The following is a 26,481-nucleotide window of genomic DNA, read 5'->3' as shown; positions in this document are numbered from 1 at the left end:
TTGGCTGCATCCTTCACATTTGGTAATCCCGATCGACATCTGCGAAAGATGGAGCCCAAGATCTGCCATCCGTGGATTCAGGGTTCTGTGTGCCGTCTGGTCGTCGTCTTCGTCCTCTATGAACAACCCCACTGTCATCCTCGGGCGCCGCGGTAATATGAGTAATAAGCAAACTTTGGTACCTCACCTTCACTAAGTTGGTTGACAGACTCCACTTGGGATGAGTTGGCAAGTTTAGGGAGAAAAAGCCAGGAAGGATCCGTGGCTCCGACGACCGACAACGGTACTGTACGGAGTACGTTTTCTGCCAAGTGCCAATTGCCCCTGACGATTATCATTGGGCCAGCTGCGAACAAAAAAGACCATAATATTTTTCTCCACTGCCAATGAAACCTTCTGGAATCGTTGGCCTCCCTTTTTCTTCTTGCCCACACGACAACTTGCTATTATTCCTGCGGTGGAGCTGGACCACCGCAGGTGGACTCAGGTCCTCGAGACGCTAGCACGATTACTACCTCCACGATTTGGACTCGTCACATCATAATCGATGCCCTCGTGGAGATTGATGAGAGGTTAAGCCGCCCCCTCCTCTCCCCGCCTGTGATCGAGTCGTACGGCGTACAACAAGGTAGGCTAGGGCCTAGAGTACTTTCGGCGTGCAGAACAAATTATGCACTTCTTATAATATGTACATACGACCAAGCGGACCTTGCATTGCCAGTGAATCATGGCCAACCGACTGGCTTGCGTCTACCGTGCCCACAGTTGACTTTTAAATGGTGCTGCTTCTCACTCCACTTCGCAATCTTCGAACTACTGGTCTGAGTCCATTCAACTTTGGATCGGGGGGGGGGTGGAAGGCGGATATTCTTAGATCAACGCGAAGCGAAATGACCTCAGGCTTCAATCTCGTTCGCAGCAGAGCACAAATCCGTACTTGTCTTTGAGTTCCGGAGACATGTCGACCTGTGGCATTTGTCTTGGATCCGAACGGCGAAAGAATAATGTTTGGAGCCGGGAGGGAGACTATCAAGATTCGAGAGAAACCGTACTGTCCATCGGGCCAGACCCTCTCACGCCCTTTCTTCCTGGCGGCCATCCCGCGCCATCCCGCTAGCTGTCCGTCCCCCTCGCAAGTTTCGAGGCGACCATGGGCGGAGCAGGTAGGCCACCGTCTGCCCAAAGGGGAGTCGGAAAAAGCGACGAGCTGCAGGCTGCAGGACCATCCCTTTTGACCACCAATCGTGCGGTTTCAAATGGCGCTCTAGAGCGTGCAGTCTGCATGACCCCCCTGGATTGAGTAGTATCCCTGTTCCGGAAGCCAAAGAGAAGAGGGGTGCAAAGACAAGTCTCTTCATCTCTCTTCATCTCTCTTCATCTATTGATCTCATCCATGGTTCACCGCCGCTGGGAACCCGGACTCCGGGGCGTTTAAATATTACGGCTTAGTCCGGCCTGGTCGTTTCAGATTGTGGTCCCCTTTCCTCCAGTCCTCCTTCCTTTCGCCGCTCTTTTCGAATCGTTTTTTGATTATTTTCCTGGTCTCGGGTTAGACACTCTTTTACTATTCCAGTCATTATTCTCTCGTTAATATCGCGCCCCGTCCTTATTGAGCTGGCTCCATTGGGGGTCTTGACTCGCTCTCGCTAATCCAACTCCGGGCATTTTTTCGGTCGGATCCACTCTCCCTTGGCTGTAGTGCCCCGGTGGACAGCTTAGTTACGCTCCCTTAAACCATCGTGTCGTCGTTTCTGTGTCGAGACATTCTTCATTGCATCATAAAATTCTATAGACCACAACAAACATCAACGGGGCCATCGCCGGCAACTGCGGGTTGTCAATCGCTCCATCGAGCGGTCCGTTTGTGTGGTCGCTTGGTGCCCCGAACCGAGCTGATGATCGAAGATCATCTTGAATCTCCATTCTTCGCCGTCTCCAATCCCAGACCCCCCAGTCGGGCGTGAGCGTTTTGTCTTTCCTGTTCTTCAATCTACGTTTCTTGCTTCTTGTGAACTCCTTATCATCGATTATACCGCCAGCCTTACCGGGTCGCCGCCCGCAGGTTTAATCGACAGCCCGACCTTAATAACTGGTGTATAGTGATAATAATGAACTAATCTGCACAACATGCGCTCGACCGGACCTTCAACGAGTCTCCCAGCACGGAGAGCTCTCCACGAGCGCAATCCGTCCCAGACGAACGAGTCCTCCCCACCAGCGTCCCTCCGAGCCACGAGTGATAAACACGCCGGTCAGGAAGAACACGATGTGTACTCAGCTACGCCGTATCCGACCAAGCCCGAGCAGATTCTCCTCCCGCGGCCCGGAAAAGGACATGAATTTATCCCGGATTCCCGATTCCATCTCGACGAAGCACCGGATCATTATGCTGGGAATACCTCGACGGAGTTAAGCCACATCGCCGACAGCAGCTTTTTCCAGCGGTCCGCCAGTGATCCTTGGGATTTATCCTCGACGTTCGATGCCGCAAACACCCCGTCGCAAGTATGGGAAGACGATCCGTTGTCGAGCAAGTCATCATTCCCCGATCTCTTGCCTCCAGAAGACAAACCCACCGGCCCCAAGTCCGATTCCGCTTCTATTGCCGCTTATTCAGATGAGGAACCGAATACATTACCCCTGGTCCCTCCAACAATCAAGCCCGTGATGTCACGAACCTCATCGCGTCACCCATCTGGTCCGGAAACCCTTGGCTCAGGCCATTCTAGCCCGAACGTGGTTCCTATAGGACCTCCATCTAGTCCGAACTTCGTGGCCCTCGACAACTCGAGTTTGAACTTTGTGCGCCTTGGTGCCTCTTCAAATCCAGGCTCGGTTACTCGATCTAACTCCTTATCGTCTTTAAATTCCTTGGGAACGGTCATCAGGTATATCGGAGCGGCTCAATGGACTCACGGTTCATCTTCCGAACAATCGAGCTCGCTTTCGCGTTCACGCTCACAGTCATTCCGGTCTAATCCCTCCAATCAGGTGCACCCAGTCCAATCAAACTCAACGCTTCCACGCGGGCGGAGCCATTCTCGCTCTCTCACATCCTCATCGCGGAGCGGGCCGAATTCCGATATCCAGGCGATCGTCGACAGCGGGGTTTTCTTGCAATATCCGACAATACGCGCTCCTTCATCGTCAAGCTCAAGGGTCGATGTATCTACTTCCGAGGTTGTCGCGGAGCCCACCCCCCCGGAACCTACCACTGATTTCTCTTCGGATCGCTTCAAAACTCATTTGTCGACAGTCACATCTCGATGGTCGGCAGAGTGCGATTCGAACTATGCTGAAGGATCTAGCAACAACTCTCTGGCAGAGCCTAGACGGCCTTCTCCAGCCCTGGTCCGCCCAAAGCCAACGTCTTCATCTGTGTGGCTTGTGAATGAAGTGGAGGACTCGGACGGCGACGAACAGCAGGACGATGTGGCAAACTTGCCCGCGCGCCCCTCGAACCCAGCAGTGCCCAGCAGCCTTTCGTCCGGATCTAGATCCCGACGAAGCAGTTTGCGAAGCACCAAGCGGCCGGGAACAAGTTCGACCATCCATAACATTTTGCCCAACTGGGCTAGGATGTACTATGGGCGCTCCGAAGCGCAACCTGCCCAATCAGGTTTACCCACGGTGGAGGGAAGTCGCCCACCATCCTTACGGCCAGCTACGGCGAGTACAAATGGCGCTCTTTACCGCATGCCCACAGCTCACAGCCATACTCGAACAATGACTAGTGACCTCCGAAGCGTACGGTGGGAGGCACCACCGAGCGATCCACGCGACCCTCGAAGCCATTGGGTAAAAGATCCAGAACTCGAAAGAAGGGACACCCGCAATCGGCTACGCAGCAGCTGGTCGCCACACCTGTTGCCTGATCGACGTGCGACGGGCCCACGGAAGGGCACGCGGGGAGCTCCATCCCTCGACTCCAGGATGGAACCTCTATTCGGTCGGCGAAATATCCAAGTCTGGTCATTTTGTGTTGGGTTCATCTTCCCTCTTGGTAAGTATCAGCCTGGTACCTACGCAGTCTGACTGCAACATGTGCTTACTCTGCGCTCGTTAGCCTGGCTGGTCGCCTCATTCCTCCCTCTGCCGAAACAACCGGAAATGGTCATGCAGGATGACCCCGAGTCCCAGCTCGAAACAAGCCTACGTATGCGACTTTTCGACCTTCAGAGAAGACGCTACGAAAATGCCCGATGGTGGAGAAAGCTCAACCGGTGGATGAACCCTTTGGGATTAGTAATCGTCACAATTGTGGTAAGTACTGCATGAGCCATGCTCCTGCTTCCTCGACTAACAATATGGCAGATCACTTTAGCAGTTGTCGGTACAACAGTGGGCTTTTAGGGTTGATCAAAAACCTGAGCCCCCTGTTCTATGTTCTTTGCAAGTCCATCGCGCTTGCAGCTTCTGCCTGATCAGAGCGCCGAGGTACATCGGCTGCCTTGGCGCTCCCTGCGCAGGCCATGCCTGCGCCCGCATTGCATTGTGTATGCTCGAATTGACTTTCGCATCGCAATGCTTGGAGTCGACTCTTTTTACCTGTTTATACCCCTTCATACGCCTTGATTCTACCTGAGCGCCGCCTGCTCGATGCGCCTGCAATTATACTCGCATTCGGCTTCCTCTGCCCCACGGCTGCTTGGTATATCATATTTACATATCACTCTCGACACGACTGGCATGACGTGATGTTTGTAATGTTTTTCCTATTATATTTTCTGGAGATCAGTCTCATATTTCCTCGACAAATAGGTGTTGGGCCTCTATCTTATGTCTATCCGCACTATACCGAAACCGTCTATCTGGTCAAGTTCATTGGGGTTATTCGATTATCTGCAAAGTGCATGCATAGCGTTGGAATTATCTGGGGTTTCACGACGCACGATGGATATATGTTACTGTTCTTTCTTTCATTTGTCTATTTTCATGTCGCCCTTCTCGATGCCCGGGTGCTGGTGAGAATGATTTCTCTGCGGGTTCGAGTTGGGATTCACGAACTATATAGCAAAATCAACACATAGGTAGATATATATATGACACGATGGTTAAATTAGACAACGGTGCCTAGGTAGATCATCTAGATGGTAGGCGAGATTTCTTCCAACGGATACGGAGAATGGTTGCTCAGCCAGTAATGGACCCGGTCTCATTGAGTGACGATAAACAACAGATCACGGACATTAAGCCATAGTTCAAAAAGACAACCAACTGGATTCCAAAACGTCACAAATCAAGCAGCGTCGCTCAATACTGATACAGACAAAAGGACCCGAGATGAACATGCGCAAACACGCGAGCGCCGGGAGCCAAAACACAAAATCTAAAGTTACAGAGTAAGTTCTAAAAGAGCGGCGATAGACCTTGTCTACCACGCAACCGGCGCTGAATCAGCCGAGGTGGCCAGCCTCCCCCACCCCCCCGCCCATCCAGCCCGCGCATAAGTCACCGGTCTTCAAACGGCCAAATGATGGAAAAACCATCTGACCGTATTGAGTTCGCACTGGTGACACTAATAAGGAGAACATAAAGAAAGAGAAGGCGCCGATCATGTGAAGGGAGACATTCAACAATAAATGAATGACCCGTCCATACAATGCATTACCACCTCTCAAATGTAGAGGAATCCTGAGAATCAGGGAAGCTTACGCCCGATCTTGTTCTCGACCGCGACTTTCAGCTCTTCGCCCGTGGGCATAGTAGCGACACTGCCGCGCCTGCGACGGGACTCGATCTCAGCTATGATCTCCTGGACAGCGTCATCGAATTCCTGCATGGCGTCGCTGGGGAGACCGAGTGTGGGCGGTTGTTGCAGCGACTCGGTGCTGGCCGTGCGAGGGGCGTGTGGCGGGCGACTGGTGCCGCGGGCTTTAAGCTTCTTGACGAGGATAGCCTTGGCGGGGCTGGCGAAAAAGACGATCGTGAGAACATTGCTGACGATGCCGTAGAAGTAGACGCTGCGCCAGACGGCGACAGAGGTGCCGAAGGAGAGGAAGATGAAAGGCATCACCGTGAAGGACATGGTAATTTGAGTGAGGAGCCAGCTCACGATATCATAATAGCGCTTGTAGGGGCCAGGCTTGCTGCCATCAGGAGTGAGGAAGAAGGGCCGGACATGACGGCGGAAGTCTGAGGTTCGATCAGTATAAAGGGTCCGCAGTGGGTGGAGAATCTGGGCTCTTACTTTTGGCGGCGGTCTGGATGATGGAGCCGAGAACGAAGGTCATATAGTAACCAGGGTAGAAGCCGTGCCAGAATGCACTGGTGGTGAAGGTGGCCATGCTGGCACGGAATCCAGGCTTCTTGCCCTTTGGAGTGACACGCAGGTAGACGTAGTTCCGCAACCAGTGGTTAGTGTTCTTGTTCCAGCTGCCTAGGTAGCCGTGGGAGTTCTGGGCTGTCTCGAGACTCCATGGATCCACATTCTCGAGCCGGTTCCAGAAGACTGTGCCCGACTTGGGGTCGAAACCGTTGTATCCCATGCCAGAGAGGATACAGGCACCCTCTGTTAGCGACCAGACACCATAGTACTTGCATCGGGCGGCAAAGCCAACCATGTGCATGATGAAGACCCGTCTGAGGAAGGAGTAGTTCATGTAGCCCTCTCCGAGTAAAGTGTCTCGGCTGTACAGGGAGCCTAGTTGCAGGAAAACCAGAATCCAGACTAATCCAACTAAAGCTTTCTTCGTAGCAGGTGTGCCGCTTCTGGGGATCTTTCGCTTCTTCCGGGTCGGGGGCACCTTCGAGGGATCGGTTCCAGGAGGTACATCGAACAGAGTCGTGTCAATCCAGCGGCGGTAGTCGACATAGTCGAAAGCCGGGCCAGCAAAGAGAGATGGGAAGAAGAGCACATAGCCCACATAATCCAGAACACCAGGGAACTGAGTGATCGCGGCGTACTTCTGGGCATCTGAGAGCTGGCTTTGCGGCAACCGACCATCATGAACGTTCCAGCAAAACGCGGAAAGCTTCATGACCAGGACCATCTGAGCGCCTGTAATATCCACCACCTGCGCATCGTCGACGATTTGGCGATAAATATGATTGATGGACATGTGGCCCATCAGGAAGACGAAACCGATCCATGGCATCAAGGATCCATCGATGTAGTAGGCGATCAGGTAGATACCAGCGGAGCTATAGGCCAAAGTGCGAAGACCATCCCACAAATCGAAGAGGCCAACAATGTAGAACAGCGATACGGCGATGATGAAAACGTTCTTCTTCCAGGGCTGAGCATCGGGGATTCGCTTCAACAGGCCGGCCAAAGGATAAGAGAGGAGGAATGACGCAATGAGCTTGACTGTGCCGAGGGAACCAAACAAGCGCGGAAATCAGCACTGCGCGCAAGTCCAACAAATGGGGAGTATGGAGTATAAACATACGCTCATCAATGGAAGCTCCTGTTGCCCTTGCGGGATAGTCGAACACTGGTACCAACAGGGGGGGGTCAGTCTACCTCTCTTTGGAGGCCATGGGGGAAAGTGGCGGCGAGCGACATACGGAGATCTATAAAGGGCAACATGATGTTGCAGGAGCAATGGAGGGAATAAATGTAGGATAGTAGTGATCAATACTAATTAGTAGAAAGGAAACGAGATATGCATGAGTGCGGTGAATAAAGACATTTGAGAAGGAGGAGAGAAAAAAAAAAGAAGAAGGGGAAAAGAAAAAAAAGAAAAAAGCCACCCAAAAGTGTTGAGATGCGAAAAACAAAAAAAGGCGAGTTGGTACTCCGTACTCCGTACTGTACAGTACTTACTCTCCATCACATGGGCATCGTCATCTGTTTCTTCCCGCTGCTTGGCATCTTCTCGGGCTTCTCCTTCTTCTTCCCTTTCTTCTCTACATCTTCACTTCGTGTCAAAAACCCGTCCCATTTCCACCCCAACGTCTTTCTTGTCGCTCACGCGCGCCCCCTGTTCACATCATCCTTGATGTCGCCAATTCCTTCTGGTTCTGATTCCTGAGTTTCATCTTAACTTCGCTTGCTGCACTCCTCCCTCCCTCCTCCTCCTTTCCCCACTTTCCCCAACACTCCCCGGTCGCCCAACATGGACGTTGTTGCCGCGGTTTCGGGATACATCTCCAAGATGGTCACCGCAGGCGACTCTTCGTCTTCGGCTTCGGCTTCGGGCTCTTCATCCTCGGCCAAGATGAAGATCTTGCTCCTTGACAGTGAGACAGTGGGACTTGCGCAGATCGTGTCGAATAGACGCCGTATGTGCTAACGGCTCTGGAATAGGTCCCCATTGTCTCCACCGCCATTACTCAATCCGCCCTGTTGAATCATGAAGTCTATCTGATTGATCGGATCGATAATGCTTCTCGGGAACGAATGCGACATTTACGGTGCCTGTGCTTCATACGACCATCCCCCACCTCTATCCAATTCCTAATCGACGAGCTTCGCGAACCGAGGTACGGGGAATACTATATCTACCTCAGCAATATCATCCGCAAATCCTCACTCGAGAGGCTTGCCGAAGCCGACTCCCATGAAGTCGTTCGCCTGGTCCAGGAGCACTTCGCAGATTTCCTCGTGATCAACCCGGATTTGTGCTCCTTGAACCTTGGATTCCCTCAGCAGCGGTTATGGAGCCAGTCGCCAGATTTGTGGAACCCCGATGCCCTACAGAGAGCCACGGAAGGCGTCATTGCCATCCTATTGTCCTTGAAAAAGAACCCGTTGATTCGCTACGAGAAGAACAGCTTGTTGGCCAAGAAACTGGCCACCGAGGTCCGCTACCAGTTGACCCAAGAGGAACAGCTATTCAATTTTCGCAAGACGGATACGCCGCCGATACTATTGATCTTGGACCGTCGAGATGATCCCATCACGCCGCTACTCACACAATGGACTTACCAGGCCATGGTGCATGAATTGATGGGCATCCACAATGGTCGAGTGGATCTGAGAGACGTGCCCGAAATCCGACCGGAGCTGCGGGAAATCGTTCTTTCTCAAGACCAGGATCCGTTCTTCAAGAAGAATATGTATCAGAACTTTGGCGATCTGGGCCAGAACATCAAAGAATACGTGGAGCAATATCAGGCGAAGACGCACAGCACAATGAACATCGAATCGATTGCAGACATGAAACGCTTTGTTGAAGACTATCCCGAATTTCGCAAGCTTTCCGGGAATGTTAGCAAGCATGTTACCCTGGTTGGCGAGCTGAGCAGACGTGTGGGTGAAGAGGATCTTCTGGACGTGAGTGAGCTGGAACAGAGTTTGGCTTGTAATGACAACCACGCGAATGACCTCAAGGTATGCATCAATATGGTTACATCTGAACTAACCTAGCACCCAAGGATACCCGATTGACCACATATTTACAGAATCTCCAAAGAGTAATACAATTACCAAAGGTGTCAGCTGAGAGCAAGTTACGGCTAGTGGCATTGTATGCCATCCGGTATGAGAAGCAGCCCAACAATGCTCTTCCAATTCTCCTGGACCTGCTGGTCACTGCGGGCGATGTTCCTTCGTACAAAGTCAACATCATCCCCAAATTACTCGCTTATCACCATTCCTTGCAGGCGCCTCCGGTCGCTGGTGGCTTCTCAGACTTGTTCGAGTCCACCTCCTTGTTCTCTGGTGCGCGAGATCGCTTCAAGGGACTCAAAGGTGTAGAGAACGTCTACACGCAACATTCTCCGCGCTTAGAAGCCACGCTTCAGAACCTGATCAAAGGTCGATTGAGGGAACTCCAGTACCCTTTTCTCGAGGGCGGGGGCCATACCCGAGACAAGCCTCAGGACATAATAATCTTCATGGTTGGTGGCACAACCTACGAAGAAGCCAAAATGGTCGCTCAAGTCAACGCTAGCTCGCCTGGAGTGCGGGTGGTTTTGGGTGGCACAATCATTCACAATAGCACAAGCTTCCTGGAAGAAGTTGATGATGCTGTGAGCGGTTGGCCCGAGCCCGGGCCCTCGACTGCCGCTGGACGGTTGCAGAGGGCTATCGGGCATTAGGTATATTCATGGGGGCTACATTATTAATATATCCTTTGTTAATTCTCCACTGTAGCATGCTACTTTGCACTTTGTACCGTCAGTTTGGATTTTACAAACTCGCACTCAAGATCGCGGCGGCTGTAGCTGTACAGCTAAGCGGGGCTGTAGTGACATGAGGCGCGATCACCAAGTAGAACTATTGTAGGTAGTTGCAGAGCCTACACAGAGTAATGTGAATCGTCTGAGACCGGCACACCAGCCAACATCATCGACCGCTCTACAGTTACAGTTATGCCGCCATTTGGAGGGGCTATCCGAAGCATTAGTCCGAGGTGCGAGAAGCATGCTTAATCATCTCGACAGCCTGCATAGGAACACAGTAAGGAACATGAGAAGGAGAGAGAGGGCGAGAGAGGGTATATATGTATTACGTATAAAGAAACAGTTCTCCTTATACATAGGCTGAATCGAGGGAAGGCATTTATCCATCTACTCATTGTGTGTGCTCCTATCTCCCAATCGCTTGGCGTTTCAATCATGAGCTTTCATAACACAGGTCTCTTTGGCGTGCCAGATGCGACGCTTTTTGGCCACGTCCGCACCGAAAGTATCGGTGATGATACCGTCTGCGTCATAGAAGGCGGCCGCTTGCGCAGCCGCCGAATGGGCGTCGCCGCCTTCGCCTCCAGGCTCCGACTTGGGCGCCAGGAGGCGAAGCTCCTCGACTGTGGCGCCGAACTCATACTCGCCCCGGCAGAGAGCCGTGACGCCGACGGTGGCGGTCGTACTTTCCCCGCCATTGAGAACGGGGAGCACCTGCTGCAGCATGCCGGTCCAGGCGAGACGCCGCGAGAGGTCTAGGGCCACGTTGCTGGGCTGGTGGCGGAGACTGGGCTGTAGCCGCAGGAGAGAGTGTAGGGGCCTGTTCGAGCGGTTGAGGACCGTGACGGTGAGGTTTAGCAGCTCGTCCGTGCGGACGTCGTACTTGGAGTTTCCGGTGCGGACGGCCGCGGCAGTACTGGTTGACTCATCATCGGGCAGCATGGGTTCCAGGGTGTAGGTCACGCCGATGTCGTCGGATCGGAACGCGTCGACCATGCGGGCGTTGAACCGGAGGTTGCGAAGGTCGATGATCCCAACGCGGCCTCCGGCTTTCTCTTTCCAGTGTCCGGATACCCTGCGGATGAGCTCTTCGCGATACCAGAATGCTTCGCGGGAGGCCGCCTCGGCGTCGAAGGAAAGCTTGTGGGCGCTGACGACGAATTGACGCTTCACGCCCGTGTTCAGTATAGGGATTGATGCGTGGGGGTTCTCTAGGTGAACCCGAGGAAGTACGAGAACGAAGCGAGATGTTTGCCCCGGTTGCAGTTCTCCATGCACAGTATACTGGCCCTCTGAGTCAGCAGCAACGTCGTGGGCTGAAACCTGCTCAGACTCTACAGGCTGCTCCTGGACCTCCAAGGACACGGACAAAGGGTTGGGCCAGGCATTGCGCAGGTCTAGTAGGCAGATGCAGTGATCAGGTCCGTACTTGCCGTGGGCAAGATGGGAAAGCACCGGTGAGATGGCACCGGTATCAAGGGATTGGCTATCGTCAGAGTCGCCTTCCACAATGCCATTTTTACGATTCCACCAGGCAAAGTCACTACTGAGTGGTAAGATATCACACCGTGCGATCTCAACACTGGCATTGACCGTAGCAGTAAGCGGGACAAACAGTTGGCGGGTATAGAAGACATCAGGCAAACCGCCGTCCGACATGCCAAGGTACGAATAATCGATTTGCACGGTAGTGTCCTGCAAGCCGGGCTTTCCGATGATTTCGATGGTGAACGTAGCACTTTGACCTGCCGGGATCGAGTGGTCTTCAGGGTTCGAACCTTGCCGGCGCCAGCGCAGCGCAGGTCTAGTGAGGTTCAATTCAAGCTCATAAATTTCGACAGGAAGGAGGTCTTTGTTGCTAAGCGCTGACTGCACCTGTCTGGTTGTGGAGTCCTGGAAAGTAAATAAGATGAAATTAAGCGGGCACGGTGACGCATTGCGAAGCGTAATCTCAAAGGAGCTGAGTTCGCCTTCGAGTACCATGATTGCTGACTGGGAAAGAGACAACGACTCAATTGCTAGAGAAGGTTGTTTACCAATGACCCTGACTTCGCAGGCCGAAGTGTCAGGGCCCTTCTTGGGTATTATTGTTTTACCGTCTCTGGAGGTGGTCGAACTCCAGGACAGAGGACGATCCACTGCAGGCTTCTTAGCAGCTAGCCCTGTGCGTTTAAATTTCACTTCTGTCTCTGGCTTCCATAATGACTGAAAGATCGGGAATTTGCGTTCCCTGCAGTGCCTGACCTTGACAATGCAGCCAGTAATGTTGAGCGCACCTTCTTCAAGGGCTTGCCCGTAAACAGTGATTTTCTGCAAGGAAAGAGGAGGCACCAACACCCACTCGGCCACAGCATCCAAAGGCACGCCATCGCCATCCAGGCTGAGCTTCTCGATTTCTAGCTCGAAGTCATAAGGATTCTGAAGCGAGACTTGGAATGCCGCATATTCACCCGCAACCATCAGAACCTCAGAAGCCTTGGTATTTGCCTTTGCGAAGGGATTATAGAGAAACGGATCCTTGGCTGACTTTTCGCGATCCGCTGCAACGGCATCCAGATCTGTTTTGGAGTGACGAACAGGTCGTCTGGGATCCGGGAGGGGCAAAAGCTCAACACCCCGTACTAAGAAGTCATCCCAATATTCCGCTTCCAGCTCGGATGCGCCTAATCTCTTGGCCGCGCCAACAGTTCGTTTGATGTTATTCAAGAGCCGAATCTGCTCGTCACGAGACAGGCAAGGCGGGTTGAGTTGGGTCTCTGCGAGCATCAGGTCCCCTCGAATGGTTTGAAGAAGTTCAACTGTGAAACGAAGCACACCATCAAAATCTGGGAGTGCCTCACATGAGCTGATAGCTGCCTTAAGAACATCGATTTTGAGGTTGAGGTCCCCATACTGATCCAAGTTAGCATGCCGGAAAGATCGTTCGACAATTGCGGCCACGGAGTCATAGTCAGGGAAAGCATCGTTTGTACTAATAGTAGATGATCGTCTTTTTTCCCATTCGCGATACGACGATGGCTGCACGCCATATGTGTCCCCTATGACAGCGAGTAGCGAACGCATACTTTCTTCCATGTTGCCTGGGCCAAGGTCAAGAGCGTTGATGTCAAACGCGGTGTCCGTCAAAGACGCCAGCCCAGCAGCAGGATGGACCCCCACTTCTGCTGCGCCAATCTTACGCGCTTGTACGAGGGTGGGAATCATAAGCGAGAGAAGTTCTCGTAGCAAAAATGCCTTCTTTCGTGGTAGATCGAGAATGTTTAAGACGGATACCACACCCACAGTGATAGGTATGGCATCAGTGGGAGGGAGATCTGACCCAGGAGATAGAGGTAATGCGCGGAAAAGGAAGTTTGCAATCTCAGACTTCCGAAGCATGTTGAGTCCACGGGGCCGCTCCGGGCGGAGTAAAGGCATCAGAGGCTCGTTTGTGACGATGTTCTTCAGCGCTACATCGTCCAAAGCACCATCACGAATTCGTGCGGCCGCCAATAACCTTGCCAGACGGACGACAGTCTCGGAATAGACTAGCTGAGGCAATGGTTCATCGGTGATATTAGCGGCGCGATTATAAAGATTCAGTATATTGTTCGAAAGATCTGGGAGTAGGTTGGACAGGTTCTGAAGAGATATGATCCGGTTCCCTGCGGAGGACGAACTCGAGTCAAAGGTAGTATTGTATGACAGCTTCGATGACTTGTCGGACACGGGGTAGCATACAGGTGGTATCTTTTCGGCGTAAGTGACAAACAATCAGCGGCAAAATCCATCCCAAGTGACATACCTGAAAGTCCATCCCAGCCCAAGCGAGCATCAGCAGACAGAGAAGAATGGATTCCAGCGCTTTGGCATGCCACACATAGTCACTACTGGCTCTTGCATTGGATGCAGCCTCGACAAGCTCTTTGAGAGCATCAGGCCATCTGCCTGCCTGGAGAAATAATGTTCCAACAACCACACCTATACGTCCTTTGATCCGGTTTTTTGTTCGGTCTGTTGCGCTCATGCCGCTTACCGACATGCGATCATGACTGTGCTCTTTTGACGATGGGAGCGAATGTGGCTTGCTTGTCGAGTTGGAGCGGTTGGCTAGTTGAATTGACCGGGTTATTTCGTCGAATGTAGTAGGCGTCTCATGGTCACCAGGAGCAGGCGAACCTTGGTTAGAGCTTCGGGCCGACTCTGATGCACCGTTGGGATTGAACGGTAGCTGCGCAGGCATCGTCATCCGGTGAAATAGGCGATCTGTTGGGCGCGGGCGTATGTCGGGCCCTCGATGTGGACCCCAAGATGATGCCCTGGGGGAATCGATAGTAGGAATACTTTGAATGGTCTTGGCGAACTCATCTAATTCGGATAGGAGCAAAGATGTTATGTCGCATAATACCGTTTTCATTGTAGTAGCTTTGGACGCTTCAGGTCGCGGCACCCATGAAACATTATCCGGGCCATTGAACAGTTTCTCGACGCCGTCATAGTCAAATATCAGAAGCTGGTGTACCAATGCCCTCAGGTTAGTCTGCTTTAGTGTTTCCAGCTCCTGTCGAAGTCGCTCCAGTTCGGTTGGCTCGGGGGGCCGATCGACTGCTGAGGATTTATCCCCGTTTTTTGTATCTTCACCTAGTTCTGCTCCATCGGCAATCGCGATTACCACCAAAGGCTCACGGAATATTTCAAAGGGAAACAGCTCCAAGTGGGACGTGGGCGGTACGGAATAGGTGAGGTCATAGAGAATCATCCCGGTAGGGAACGCCAGCGGGGAGAACATGTCTATTGAGAGAAATTAGCTGTTTAGTGTGATTGTCGATTATTACTGCTCAGAGGGAGTGTAATCAATTGGAGCGCCATGAAAATAATTTGTTAACATACTTCGATTTGGGCGCGCATCGGGACTAATATCACCCAAGCGGACAACATTCTCGGCTTGAAGTCTTGCAGCAAAGCTCAGGAACCGGGATCGCCTGATTTTGCCAATGGGCAGCAAAAGGGCCCTCAGACGCACTGGGGCAGTGGGAGAGAGAGGATCGACCCCCATTATGTCGTCCGTATCCGGTTGATGCAGTCGCGTTTAAGGTTGTACGCAAGACTGCTTCCAAGCACGGCGGGCAGGCGGGCAGGCGGCCAAGCGGCCGGAGGTCATACGAAGCGCTATGCACGACGCAATGGTGAGTGATAGGTAGGTAGGTAGGTATTGGTCAAGGTAACCTTGAACACTGGTTGGCTCTCTGTAATTGTTAGTACCTAGTAGTCTTGGGTCACCTTGACCAAGGAAACGACATGCATCGAAGCATGACCGACAGATGAACAACAACCCCGGAATTGATGAATTGGTTGATGCTGGCACCGAGTCGGAGTGTTTACCGCCCGCCCTTCTCCCCCTGCTGACATAATGACTAACTAAGCTAACTAACTTATCTATCAGCTGGTTCAAGTTCAATCAGTCAGTCAGATAAGAAACTGTTCCCTGATAAACGATTTAACTCCGCGGTTGTCTCCGTCGGTTTACCTACAAAGCAGTCACTCAGTCGCCATCGGACTCGGTCCCAGTCAGACAGGGATCCCTGCTCCCGATTCTCTCAACTCTTCCCCTTTTCCTCTTTTCCATGTCTGCTCTGTGCTGTTTATAGCTCTTTTTCTTTGTTTCCAAACAACCTTTTATACGCTGGTGCCTGCGTTGCTATGGAATGAAGCTCTAGATCTTTTGCGTTGTTGTCTTTCTTTTGCCCAGGTTTCAGCCACCTTGGATAATAATTGACCTCAAGTCACCCAATAACTTGACCTTCCTCGGAATCTCTCTCGGTTGCATCTGTCTGAGAATATTCCATCCCCGAGGGTTCTCTTTTCAAATCATCGGGTCGTTCGTCCGTAATATTCTTCCTGTCAGCCTGCGAAGATGGCGCAGAAGATCGATTTTAATGCGCTCAGGGCGCGCACTTTGGGGTCTGGGAACGATGAAGAGGCGGTCACAGTGGACACAAGGGGCTTGATCTCGAAAGTTCTTGCGCGATACTCGGGCAAATGGTAAATATCTTCCAAACCCTTTGGACTCGACGGATTATCGCTGATGCCATACGAACAGGACTGTTCTGCGCGAAATGATACAGAATGCCGCGGATGCGAACGCCAGGAAAGTAACTATCAAATTCGAGACACTGCCTTCAACCACGGTACCCTTGCCTCCAGCTCCCGATGAAAACACCTTGATTAAGCATACGATCTCCCATCATACTCTTAAACGCCTCCTCATATCGAACAACGGTCTTCCTTTTAGTGAAAAAGATTGGTCAAGGCTGAAACGTATTGCTGATGGAAATCCTGATGAAACTAAAATCGGAGCATTTGGCGTCGGCTTCTACAGTGTCTTTGACGATTGTGAGGAGCCTTTCGTATCATCCGGAAAGGAGGCAATGGCCTTCTATTGGAAAGGAAACGCACTTTTTACACGCCGGTTACAGCTGAACGAAGACGCCAACCACGAGACCACGTTCGTTCTGGACTATCGCAATGACTCCACCCCAATCCCTTCGCTGATGCAGTTATGCCAGTTCTTATCCAGTAGTCTTACTTTTGTCAGTCTAGAAGGTATAGACTTGTGGCTAGACGACTGGAAAGTGCTGCAACTTTCCAAAAAGACAGCCCCAAGTGTTGACCTTGTCATTCCAAGAGACATCGATACAAAGACGCCTCACGGACTGATGAAAATCCAATCGGTTACTCGGGAAGTTGCCCAGGTTGACGCTGAGTGGATGCGAGTTGTCGAATGGAAACCAAACCTAAGCATCTTCAGCGAGGGCCTCCGTGATACTACAGGCTCGTTACGTACCTTCTTCTCACGACTCACTGGCCAAAAAAGCTCAGAAAAGCCGTTGAAGACCGAAGCCACTGATAATGTGAGCGACATCGGCGAGATGATCAAGACCTCAAAGGCATCTGTCTTCCTTCACATCAACACTGCTAGTATTCAAGCGTCTGTCAGTCAATCATTGAGCAGTGAACTTGAAAGAGCAACTCGGAAACCACCACCGAAGAAATCGACAATCGCTATCTTGACACCTTCATATGATACTACTTTAGCCTCCAGAGCTTCCGGCCTGGACTCTGAGATTCTTGCCTCTATACTTCCTTCGAAAGATGGAAGGATCTTCATAGGTTTCCCTACCCATCAAACAACAGGCCTCAATGCTCATATATCAGCACCGTCTGTGATTCCCACAGTCGAGAGGGAGAGTATCGATCTCAACACTCGATATATCAGCAAGTGGAACCTTGAAATGCTAAGGGCGGCCGGCATCGTCTGTCGTATTGCCTGGACTGCGGAAATGGCATCCATAAAATCCAGGATACACCCCGGAAAGAACGATTCTAATTCAACCAAGATCCGCAAAGATGATATAATCGACATACTCCCCGAGGCCATCCATACCGCAAATCAATTTGTGTTTCGTGAATCGACCCCGTCTTCCGTGCTGGGGCAGACAATAGAAGGCGCGTTCTGGACGTGCAACAAAAGCTCCTCGATTGAAGTTCTGTCAACGTGCGGTGTAATTCAGAGCCATCAAGCACGCATAGCTCCCAAAGATCTCAGTTTCATGGATTCGATTCCAGTTTTGCCAGATGCTTTCGTGACAGGTGCTAAAGACTTTGTCAAGAAATTGACGGACTTTGGCCTGGTGACTGACATCACTGTGTCTGACATTAAGAAAGAGTTGGAGCGCACTACGTTGCGTTCCAATCAAGTCAACGAGTTTCTTGCCTGGCTCAGTCGGAAGGCTGTTGCGGGTCAGCTCGATACTTATTCCGTTCAAAGTATCCTTAGTGTTGCAGTGGCAAGCGACGAAGAGAACGCCGACTCACAGGCCAAACTGATTGTCTTTGCGGGTATAGAAAGCTTTCTGAACCCGCAAAGAATACCAACAAGCTTGCCATTGCCACCATCCGTGGCACCGTTTAAATTCACGAAGAACCTTGGAAACAGAGAGCTGGAGGCCATGGGATGGACAGAATTGCAGGTCGTCACCTGGATCCTTTGGCTGGTTGAAAATGCCGGCAATCGAAACATGCTCTCAGCAGCTCATGATATTACTCAGAATCCGTCATTTTCCGCGCAGGTTCTTCCTGTCATATCGAAGCAATGGGAGTACTTTAGTCCGACATCGAAGCAAACAGTGAGCAATGTGCTGCAATCGAAAACCATTATTCCAACCAAGCTGGGAATGAAGACTCCACCCGAAACATATTTCTCTTCTGTTCGACTATTCGATGATTTACCTGTTATTCACGGTCTTAACGGTGTCAAGGAGAAGTTTCTGGCATCTTTGGGAGTTCGTAAAACAGTTGAACTTGGAGTTATTTTTGAACGTCTTCTGAACTCATCTGAGTCTTCAGACCCGGGAAACAACAGCGAGCGGAGGTGGAGCCATGTCGATTTGATACGCTATCTAGCATCTGTTCAAGCAGACATACCTTCGAAGGATATCAAGAGGCTCAAGGACACAAGCCTTTGCCCAGCTGAATACCGCGATGGGCAGACTTCTAATGAATCCAGGCGCGCTGAGACAACGCGTTATAAGATATGCGAATTGTTTGAGCCCAAAGATTCACTTCGTGCGCTTGGATTGCCAATTATTCAGTGGCCTGGAAAATATCTACCTAGCAGCAATGAGGGTAAATTCTTATCAATGCTTGGCTTAAGGGCTTCTCCATCCGCTGCAGACTTAGTTGATATTATGGCGAGAGCAGCCTCGGAGAAGGACTGGAGTTTGCACACAAGAGCCATGTCATATTACATCGCCGAGTATCATACAAGCGGCTATGCTATATTCGACTGTGGCGCAATCAAGGTTCCATTCCTACCTGTCGAAGGGTCAGACACTTTAAGCACCCCTGGGAAATGTTTCACTGAAGAGGGTGCTACACTATTTGGTTTTCAGATTCTCCGGAAAGATCTTCATCCCCATGCCTCAAAGTTTGGAGTAAAAGAGCATCCTGCTTTGAGCGATTGTTTAGATTGCCTTATACGCCTGCCGCCATCTACAAAAAGGGACGCCCAGGTGGTATTCAAGAACCTTGCCGGAAGGGTATCGGAACTCAGATCCCGGGACATCGATCGTGTTAGCAATGCTCAGATTGTGCCCGTCTCGACTGCTCATGGTACAATGGACAAGAAGTCTTCTGTGCGGCATGTGGCGCCCAAGCTCTGTTATCTGGGAGATGGCGAGGATTACAAGGATATATTTGATTTCGTCGATTTCGATCAGGAAGCCAATCTATTCCTTATGGCAGTGGGATCCAAGCGTGAGCCAACGAAAACCGAGCTTGCGCATATGCTAGTAAGAGAGCCTGCAAGAGTATCGGCCACTTTCCAAAGTGCAGATAAGTATCTCAAGTTGCTTAGAACACTTGCAGAGCATCTCCCGGTGCTCAAGAAAGACCGGGAATTGTTTATGGAGATGAAACGATCTGCGTTTCTTCTATCCAGCAGAGACATAACGTCTCTCGCTCAGGTGAATGTCAGCAATGATGTTGCGGGCTCAGAAGACGAAGACGAAGAACAGAGCATTAAGGAGTGGACTCTGACCGTCGCCAAGGATGCTGTGGTTGTGGATGACTTTCAAAGTTTCAATTTGTTCAAGGAACATGTTTTGGCCGCTCCACAAGAAGAGCTTCTAGAGAACTTCTACCTTTCTTTGGGAGCAGTGCCGCTGAGCAGCCTCGTCGAAGAGCGCGCTCATTGGGGCGCAGTGGCAGCCGATCAGAGTCCAGCAACTAAATTACAAAAGTTGATTCACGAACGCACGAGACTCTTTCTGCATGACCAATCGTCGGATTCCATACGACATGATGTACGCTGGCTCGAAAAACATCTACAAGTCCAGGTGGTACAATCCATTTCCCTCACACGATCTCTCAAGGGACGGCGTATATCTCATACTCAGAAACGAAGTGCAATCATCACCCAGCAGCCATCGCGAAACTGGATGCTGTGGATATGTCCGGGCAGATACGATCTCTATGAAATAAGTCAGGCTCTGGTACATCTCATTCTTGCTAGACCGAAGCTTCATTCGACTTTGACCCTGGAAATGCTCCTCAAGACTGATCTTTTGGAGTTGAAAGCTCGCGGGTACAATGTAGAACGTATTCTCAAGCAGAAGGCCCAGGAAGCAAGGGTGGCAGAAGACAGGCGACAGAAGCAGCTTGAGGAGGAACGTCAGCGCTTGCAGGAAAGAGAAGCCGATTGGGCTCAAGGCCAGGCTCAGGTTCAGAGCCAGAGTCAGATACGCTCGCACGCAACGGAAGATGAGCGGCAACTCATGCCAGGGGACTTCCCAGATTCTCCCTCGAGCAGGAATTCTACCCGTGATATGCAGGTTGAAAGGTCGGATCAGGCCCAAGACCAGAAGCCGCGCGGGTTTCTGGCCAATTTGACCAAGCGGTTTGGGCTTGAGGGTAACCGGTCACCTTGGAATGCCCTCAATGGGGAGTCTTCGAACACGCCAGTCCCTGGACCCTCTGAAAATGCTACACCTCCTCCGCCTTACTCCGTCCAAGATCCACAGCAAAAATCTCGTCCGGAAGGACCGGTCGCTGCCAACTCTCCTCATCGCCTTCAATCCGAATTGCTTTCGGCGGTTCAGGCGTGTCGACCCCATGGTTCGTCCGATGTCTACACCCGACCACAAACGAATCAGGTTACCGAAACCAAGTCCTACTGCGATGAGAAACCAAGCCACGATCTTGAATTTGTGGCTACCCTTGCTTGCGGCATCCATGTGCTGGTTGTCAAAACCCTTCCAGACCGATCGGCCTTCCTGGCAAAGAACAGTCTTGGAATCAACGTTTTCGCATCCCTGCTGATCGACTGTGCTGATGTCTTTTCCCTCCGCTTCGACATTATCAGCGTCTTCTATGACCCCGGAAAGACCATTGCTTTCAATCGGGCCGGTAGCATTTTCTGCAATTACTTCTTCTTCCAGCAGCTGCACGAGAAGCAGCTGCTCCAAAACTCTGCCGGCGCTCGATCCGAAGCACTGGTTTATTGGTGGGTGATCTTGTGCCATGAACTGGCGCACAATCTTGTCGAGGATCACAGTTCTGCACACAGTTTCTACACGTAAGTTCATTCCGTCCTCAATTTTAATAGGATGATTCTAGGTACTAACAATGGTGCAGTGAAGGATTCGTTGCGCAGTACTTCCCTAAAGTGGCGGCCAGGCTAGTGACCCCCAATCAGGGAAATTGAACCTCGAGCGGAGGTTGATGATGATGATGATTTGGCATTGGTCACCTCTTTGGTTCAGTCTTCGTTGAGTTGGGTTTAGACAGGCATATAACGTCTACTGTGGATCATGCTATCACGGAATTGTTCGGCATAGATTAAGCGTCAGATGACTTCCCATAACTCTAAAATATAGCTCTAGCTGGTGTCGAATACTCGAGTCCAATCCAGAGGATGCGGGGCGTCTTCAGGGCTTGGCTTTATGGCTATCATGTATTACATTCGTGGTGAATAGGGATAGATAGACCTACGCATAGTGAATACATACCTATCTATTTTTCTAGAAAGTATATATCACGTGTACAGTAAATTAAATTGAATTTGAGGTATAATACTATGTACAAGTGGCGGCGATGAAGTTCGGACCGAAGTAGATCTTAAAGTTTTCCTCCGGTATTTTCAGGAACCGAGCGGGTGTATTCCGTACGGACTGTAAAGTTACTATGGACTACTAGCGTTGCCACTCTCGGAGTGGCGGATTCTGCATCTTTTCCTGATCGTCGTTCTTTATCTGATAGTCAATCCACCTCCACTCCCCTCCCCCTCCTCCTGTCAATGATCTCCTCCCTCTTATTATGCATTTGAATGCATACATGCTGTTCAATATCTCTTTGCCTTAATCTCTGTTATCACATTCTGGGTCTGCCTGCAGACCTCTTCTCAAATTTCGGTGTCCTAACATGGCTCCCTCGTTGGGATTCTGGGAGTCAGCAAGCGAAGGCCAGGCACCTACTATAAGCCATGATGCTGCTACTTCACGTGCACTTCCACCCAGGAACATATTGTACATTGATGCATATGACTCCTTCTCCTACAATGTCGTCGCCATGCTGGAAGAAGTTCTCAAGGCTACAGTCTCAGTCTTGAGAATTGACTCATCATGGCCCAATGGCAACATGGCCGACTATGTGCAGCGTTTCGAGGCCGTCGTTCTTGGGCCTGGTCCGGGCGATCCTCATATTCCTCAAGACGTGGGGATCATGAGAGACATCTGGAAACTGGATGGCAGGAACCAACTACCTATCTTTGGAATATGCCTTGGCTTCCAGAGTTTATGTCTGCACCACGGGGCTTCGATTCGTCGACTTCCATATCCCATTCACGGGCAGGTCCGTCGCGTTCAGACAGCACAGGAGGACATCTTTCGAGATGTTCAGGAGCTGGAAGTCACACTGTATCACTCGCTGTACGCTGACATGAAGTCATTCGTCTCCGATGATGGTCACCATCACGGTTTTGTTGCGCAAGATCTGGATCTCCTTGCCTGGCTGTCTCTTGAGCAAGACGGCGCACCCCATCAGACACGAATTCCAATGGCTGTTCGCCACAAAAAGAAGCCATTCTGGGCCGTTCAATTTCATCCTGAATCCTGCAAGTCAGATAGAAAAGCATGCAGCGACCTGCTCAAAAAGTGGTGGGCTGCGGCTCTCCGATACAACAAACTGAATGGACGAGGCAGCTACAGTAGCATGTCAATTGTCGCGCCTAGGTCTTCCGGTGACCAGCCATCTATCCCGGACATTGTCCATACTATGTTAGAGTGGAGTGCGTCAACATCGAGTCACTCCTCCTCCCGAACTTTTGAGTCCCAGCAACTAGGAGCCGAGACAATCTGCGAGGCTCTCAATGGTCCGGGGTCGGCAGCTGTCATTTTCAAGTCCAACGGCCGGTACAGCATCATATCTGTTCCTAGCTCCAACACTTGGAAGCTCGAATACTATGCGCAGAATGAACGTCTGCTCCTAGAGAAGTTATCAGTCGGCAGCACGAAGAGCTCACCCAGTGATCACCAAACCACAATCGAGGATTGCTTGTCAGCATCTCGGTTCTGGAGCGCACTCAGGTTCCTCATGGATGCCAAAAAAGTGCTTACGGGTGATGATACGGTCCCATTTTGGGCCGGCTTTTTGGGTTACTTTTCTTACGAAATGGGGCTGGCTTCCATTGCCCGTCCAAAAAGTCACGAACAGGATTTCCAAGGGACGCATGCCGCAGGAGCCGGTGGTCCCTCGAGCAATCCTGCAGATGCCAGCTTATTATGGACTGAAAGGAGTGTGGTCGTTGATCATCACACTGGCCGCGTCACCATCCAGTCTACTTGTGCGACGGATGATTTGGCCAATGGATGGCTGGATGAGACATTGACGTCTCTCCAAAGGCTTGCAACTTCTGACAGACCCGCTGAAACCGAAGGTACGATGACAGATTCGCAATCTTTGGATCGCATTCTTGAGCAGGGTGTGGTGCGATTCCCGGATCGGCAAATTTACCAGGACCAATTCGATGCCTGTCGTGCACAACTACTAGCTGGCGAATCTTACGAACTATGTCTTACTAATGAGACTACCATAACATTGCCCTCAGCAGAAAGCAATAGTGGCCGCAAGGAGTTTCCTTGGAAACTGTACCGGCGTCTTCAGAAACATAACCCTGCCGCCTTCAGTGCTTATGCCAGACTAGGAAACCTCAAGATTGTCAGCAGCAGCCCTGAATGTTTCCTGAACTGGGACCGTCACTCTCGGTTAGAAATGAAACCAATGAAAGGAACTGTGAGGAAGACGAACGACATGACTCTTGAAAAGGCGCGCGAAATCCTAGGCACGACCAAAGAGATGGCAGAGAATCTTATGATTGCAGATCTCATCCGACACGACCTTTACGGTATCTGTGGCTCGGGAGGGGTGCATGTGGAGAAGCTTCTCGAGGTAGAAGACCATGGGCGCGTCTACCAAATGATCACGCATGTCATAGGAGAGGTCGACCCAAACCGACCTGGCTTTGCGGCTCAAGATATGCCACAATTATATTCAAACGGCATGTCAGCATATGGTCTAACGGCGCTGCAGCAATGCCTCCCACCTGGCTCTATGACCGGTGCGCCGAAGGAACGATCGTGCTTGCACCTTTCCTCGATTGAGGGTCGAAACCGGGGAGTCTATTCTGGTGCAATGGGTTTTCTTGATCTCGGTGGTGGAGGGAGCTTCTCGGTCCTGATACGCACCGCCTTTACATATGCTGGCGACGATGATGTCGAACAGGTCTGGCGCATCGGCGCAGGCGGCGCAGTCACCATTCTTAGCACTGCTGAAGGCGAATGGGAGGAGATGTTAACCAAGTTGAGAACAGTCCTTGGTGCATTCGTGCCGCTTGATTGTCGGCCCATAAAGAATGCCTAGCATGCTTCATTGCCCTCTACCATACTAACATACATTTCTTTACTTTGATTGATTGCAAAAGAGACGTTGCAGAAAATCGCATTCAACATCTACCATATACTGTGCGGCGTTTGGTTTCATTTGCATCGCGGGCAGGCCATGCCCGCAGCTTTAGCGGATTTGTTTTCACACTGATTCTATTCAACAAGATACCCTACTAGCATGTTGCGACTCGATTACAACACTTGGAATCTATATAAATTCCCTACAGAATCTCTTCCTATTCACATTTACCTTATTGTAGTTGTAGCCTTTTTTGTTATTTACAGCACAATACATTCAACTGATCGACGTTGGATGCAAACACGCCAAACATCGTCACCTCCGCGGAGAGTTGCCTCGGACGATCTCTCCAGCTTCGTTCTCTGTCACTTCTTTGACACTGATAGAGTCTCGTAGCACATTGCACATCTATTTCATAGCTACCCAAGTCTCCAGGAAAGCCTAAGAAACATTGTGCGAGCTTACCGAACACCATGGCAACCGCACCAGAGTCCTCACTGGAGGAAATCCTATGGCGATCCCCGCCGCACGTGCAGATGATGGGAGGCTATCTCCATTCGAATAACAGTATGACTTCCTACTAGGCAGTCACACGATGTACTGTATCTTCGTTCTCTCTATGCTGACTGTCTCTCCAATGACTAGTCCTCTTCTACTTTGCCGAATCCCCCTTCTTCGATCCCACATCCAACAATGCCTCCCTCGCGATCCAAGCCAACTACAATGAAGCCTTCCGGCAATTCATCGAGACCCGCGAAGCCTTCGAAGGCCGGCTCGCCACGATGCAGGGCCTAGAATTCATCGTCTCGTACGATCCACTCCAGGCCGCCGCGCAACCGGGCGGGCGATTCGCACACGAGCCCTCCAACATCTGGGTGATCCGGAAGCAGACGCGGCGCAAGCGAGCCGGACAAGAGGACGAGGTGGAGGTCCTCTCCACCTACTTTGTCGTCGGCGATTGCATCTACATGGCACCATCAGTGGCAAGTGTCATTGGGAACCGAATCGTAAGGCTGCCCCCCTGCCTCCTTCATCCTTTCATAAGGCGTCGTGTCTCATAACTGCTCACTCTGTTCGAACCATGGCATAGCTTTCGGCCGTGACCTCTCTCACCAGCCTCCTCAAAACAGCATCCACCCTACCCACCTTCACACCGTCACACGGACACACCTATCTCCCGCCATCGGCCAAACAACCCGACTCAGCCGCTCAAGCAGCCGGCACCGCCGCAGCGCAGCAGAGCAAAGAGAACACGCCGATGCCCGACGCGCCAACGAAGGCGCCTCTTGTCGGATTGCAGGTGGCGCAGACGGGCGGCTCTGTGTACCAAGATACCCGAACGCTGGCGGAGTCGTTCAGTCTGCTGACGCGGTACGGGGATGAGTTCATGGATGAGAACCCGCTGGTCGGCGAACCGGGGTCGTTCCTCATGTCCAAGGCCGGGGATACAGCGGCGGCGGCGGGCGGGATGAATAAACAGGGCCCGAATGCCGGTGGTGGTGCAACGGCTGCAAGAGTACCCACGCCGCAAGTCAGGGTGGATACACCAGGGAGGGGCTCGGAGAAGGGAGCTGCGACGCCGTCCGCCGGGCTGGAGGATAATAGATCAAGGAAGAAGAAGGTCAAGGTGGGGGTCTAAGTTGAGGTCCGGGGTTGGGTTCCGGGTGGGGAGAGTATGATACCCGTTTCACTTATTATCTATCTGGGCTTGCTTAAGGGTGCTACGTAGCTATTCTTGGGACGGGTACTGTGAAGCACTTGCCATTCAGTGGATTCATGCTGGAGCGGGGTTTCCTTCTGCATCTCCACATTGGCTTGCATTGTATTGAATATCCAAGCACATATTCTCCCGAGGAATGGGATGCCGTGCACAATGCTTATGAGGTGTCTTCCGGTCTACAATGACATGCCCAA

General features: G+C 51.4%; 6 protein-coding genes across 6 annotated transcripts; 4 read left to right on the top strand and 2 right to left on the bottom strand.

The window, feature by feature from the left end:
* Nucleotides 1-2,127: 2,127 nt before the first annotated feature.
* Nucleotides 2,128-4,353, top strand: BO95DRAFT_455432 (putative serine-rich protein; the record flags this gene model as incomplete). The annotated part of the gene is made up of 3 exons (XM_025588336.1): nt 2,128-4,003; nt 4,067-4,263; nt 4,315-4,353. The coding sequence occupies 3 exons, from the start codon at nt 2,128-2,130 to the stop codon at nt 4,351-4,353; spliced, it is 2,112 nt and encodes a 703-aa protein (XP_025439485.1).
* Nucleotides 4,354-5,432: 1,079 nt separating this feature from the next.
* BO95DRAFT_445514 (lysophospholipid acyltransferase) lies at nt 5,433-7,709 on the bottom strand. The gene is made up of 4 exons (XM_025587165.1): nt 7,510-7,709; nt 7,392-7,436; nt 6,191-7,309; nt 5,433-6,135 (listed from the first exon to the last, which is right to left on the bottom strand). Exons 1-4 carry the CDS (start codon nt 7,529-7,531, stop codon nt 5,642-5,644), a joined length of 1,680 nt encoding a protein of 559 aa, XP_025439484.1. The 5' UTR covers nt 7,532-7,709; the 3' UTR covers nt 5,433-5,641.
* Nucleotides 7,710-7,849: 140 nt separating this feature from the next.
* Nucleotides 7,850-10,035, top strand: BO95DRAFT_445513 (Sec1 family protein). Its single transcript, XM_025587164.1, has 2 exons — nt 7,850-9,277; nt 9,349-10,035. Exons 1-2 carry the CDS (start codon nt 8,345-8,347, stop codon nt 9,985-9,987), a joined length of 1,572 nt encoding a protein of 523 aa, XP_025439483.1. The 5' UTR covers nt 7,850-8,344; the 3' UTR covers nt 9,988-10,035.
* A 381-nt stretch (nt 10,036-10,416) lies between these two features.
* Nucleotides 10,417-15,384, bottom strand: BO95DRAFT_395227 (TRAPPII-specific subunit TRS120). The gene is made up of 3 exons (XM_025583714.1): nt 14,941-15,384; nt 13,856-14,841; nt 10,417-13,800 (listed from the first exon to the last, which is right to left on the bottom strand). The coding sequence occupies exons 1-3, from the start codon at nt 15,104-15,106 to the stop codon at nt 10,501-10,503; spliced, it is 4,452 nt and encodes a 1,483-aa protein (XP_025439482.1). The 5' UTR covers nt 15,107-15,384; the 3' UTR covers nt 10,417-10,500.
* A 580-nt stretch (nt 15,385-15,964) lies between these two features.
* Nucleotides 15,965-21,349, top strand: BO95DRAFT_475529 (histidine kinase-like ATPase domain-containing protein; the record flags this gene model as incomplete). The annotated part of the gene is made up of 3 exons (XM_025589866.1): nt 15,965-16,092; nt 16,199-21,184; nt 21,215-21,349. 3 exons carry the CDS (start codon nt 15,965-15,967, stop codon nt 21,288-21,290), a joined length of 5,190 nt encoding a protein of 1,729 aa, XP_025439481.1. The 3' UTR covers nt 21,291-21,349.
* Nucleotides 21,350-21,865: 516 nt separating this feature from the next.
* Nucleotides 21,866-26,434, top strand: pabA (aminodeoxychorismate synthase pabA). Its single transcript, XM_025589865.1, has 5 exons — nt 21,866-22,055; nt 22,125-24,481; nt 25,003-25,134; nt 25,213-25,574; nt 25,658-26,434. Exons 1-5 carry the CDS (start codon nt 22,030-22,032, stop codon nt 26,204-26,206), a joined length of 3,426 nt encoding a protein of 1,141 aa, XP_025439480.1. The 5' UTR covers nt 21,866-22,029; the 3' UTR covers nt 26,207-26,434.
* The last annotated feature ends 47 nt before the right edge of the window (nt 26,435-26,481 follow it).

Source organism: Aspergillus brunneoviolaceus (genome assembly GCF_003184695.1).
Source record: "Aspergillus brunneoviolaceus CBS 621.78 unplaced genomic scaffold BO95scaffold_59, whole genome shotgun sequence".
NCBI classification, from domain to species: domain Eukaryota; kingdom Fungi; phylum Ascomycota; class Eurotiomycetes; order Eurotiales; family Aspergillaceae; genus Aspergillus; species Aspergillus brunneoviolaceus.
The sequence above is the reverse complement of the archived record's forward strand: the minus strand, read 5'-3'. Positions and strand labels throughout refer to the sequence as shown.

Coding starts and splice junctions, on each gene's coding strand:
- BO95DRAFT_395227 (XM_025583714.1), bottom strand. CDS start 15,106: ATGGGGGTCGATCCTCTCTCTCCCACTGCCCCAGTGCGTCTGAGGGCC. Junction 14,842..14,940: donor CGATGCGCGCCCAAATCGAA/GTATGTTAACAA, acceptor TTCTCTCAATAG/ACATGTTCTCCCCGCTGGCG. Junction 13,801..13,855: donor GGGCTGGGATGGACTTTCAG/GTATGTCACTTG, acceptor TACGCCGAAAAG/ATACCACCTGTATGCTACCC.
- pabA (XM_025589865.1), top strand. CDS start 22,030: ATGGCTCCCTCGTTGGGATTCTGGGA. Junction 24,482..25,002: donor CAAGTTGAGAACAGTCCTTG/GTGCATTCGTGC, acceptor CCAAGTCTCCAG/GAAAGCCTAAGAAACATTGT. Junction 25,575..25,657: donor GTGTCATTGGGAACCGAATC/GTAAGGCTGCCC, acceptor ACCATGGCATAG/CTTTCGGCCGTGACCTCTCT.
- BO95DRAFT_445513 (XM_025587164.1), top strand. CDS start 8,345: ATGCGACATTTACGGTGCCTGTGCTTCATACGACCATCCCCCACCTCT. Junction 9,278..9,348: donor ACCACGCGAATGACCTCAAG/GTATGCATCAAT, acceptor ACATATTTACAG/AATCTCCAAAGAGTAATACA.
- BO95DRAFT_445514 (XM_025587165.1), bottom strand. CDS start 7,531: ATGTTGCCCTTTATAGATCTCC. Junction 7,437..7,509: donor GTTGCCCTTTATAGATCTCC/GTATGTCGCTCG, acceptor TGTTGGTACCAG/TGTTCGACTATCCCGCAAGG. Junction 6,136..6,190: donor CATCCAGACCGCCGCCAAAA/GTAAGAGCCCAG, acceptor ATCGAACCTCAG/ACTTCCGCCGTCATGTCCGG.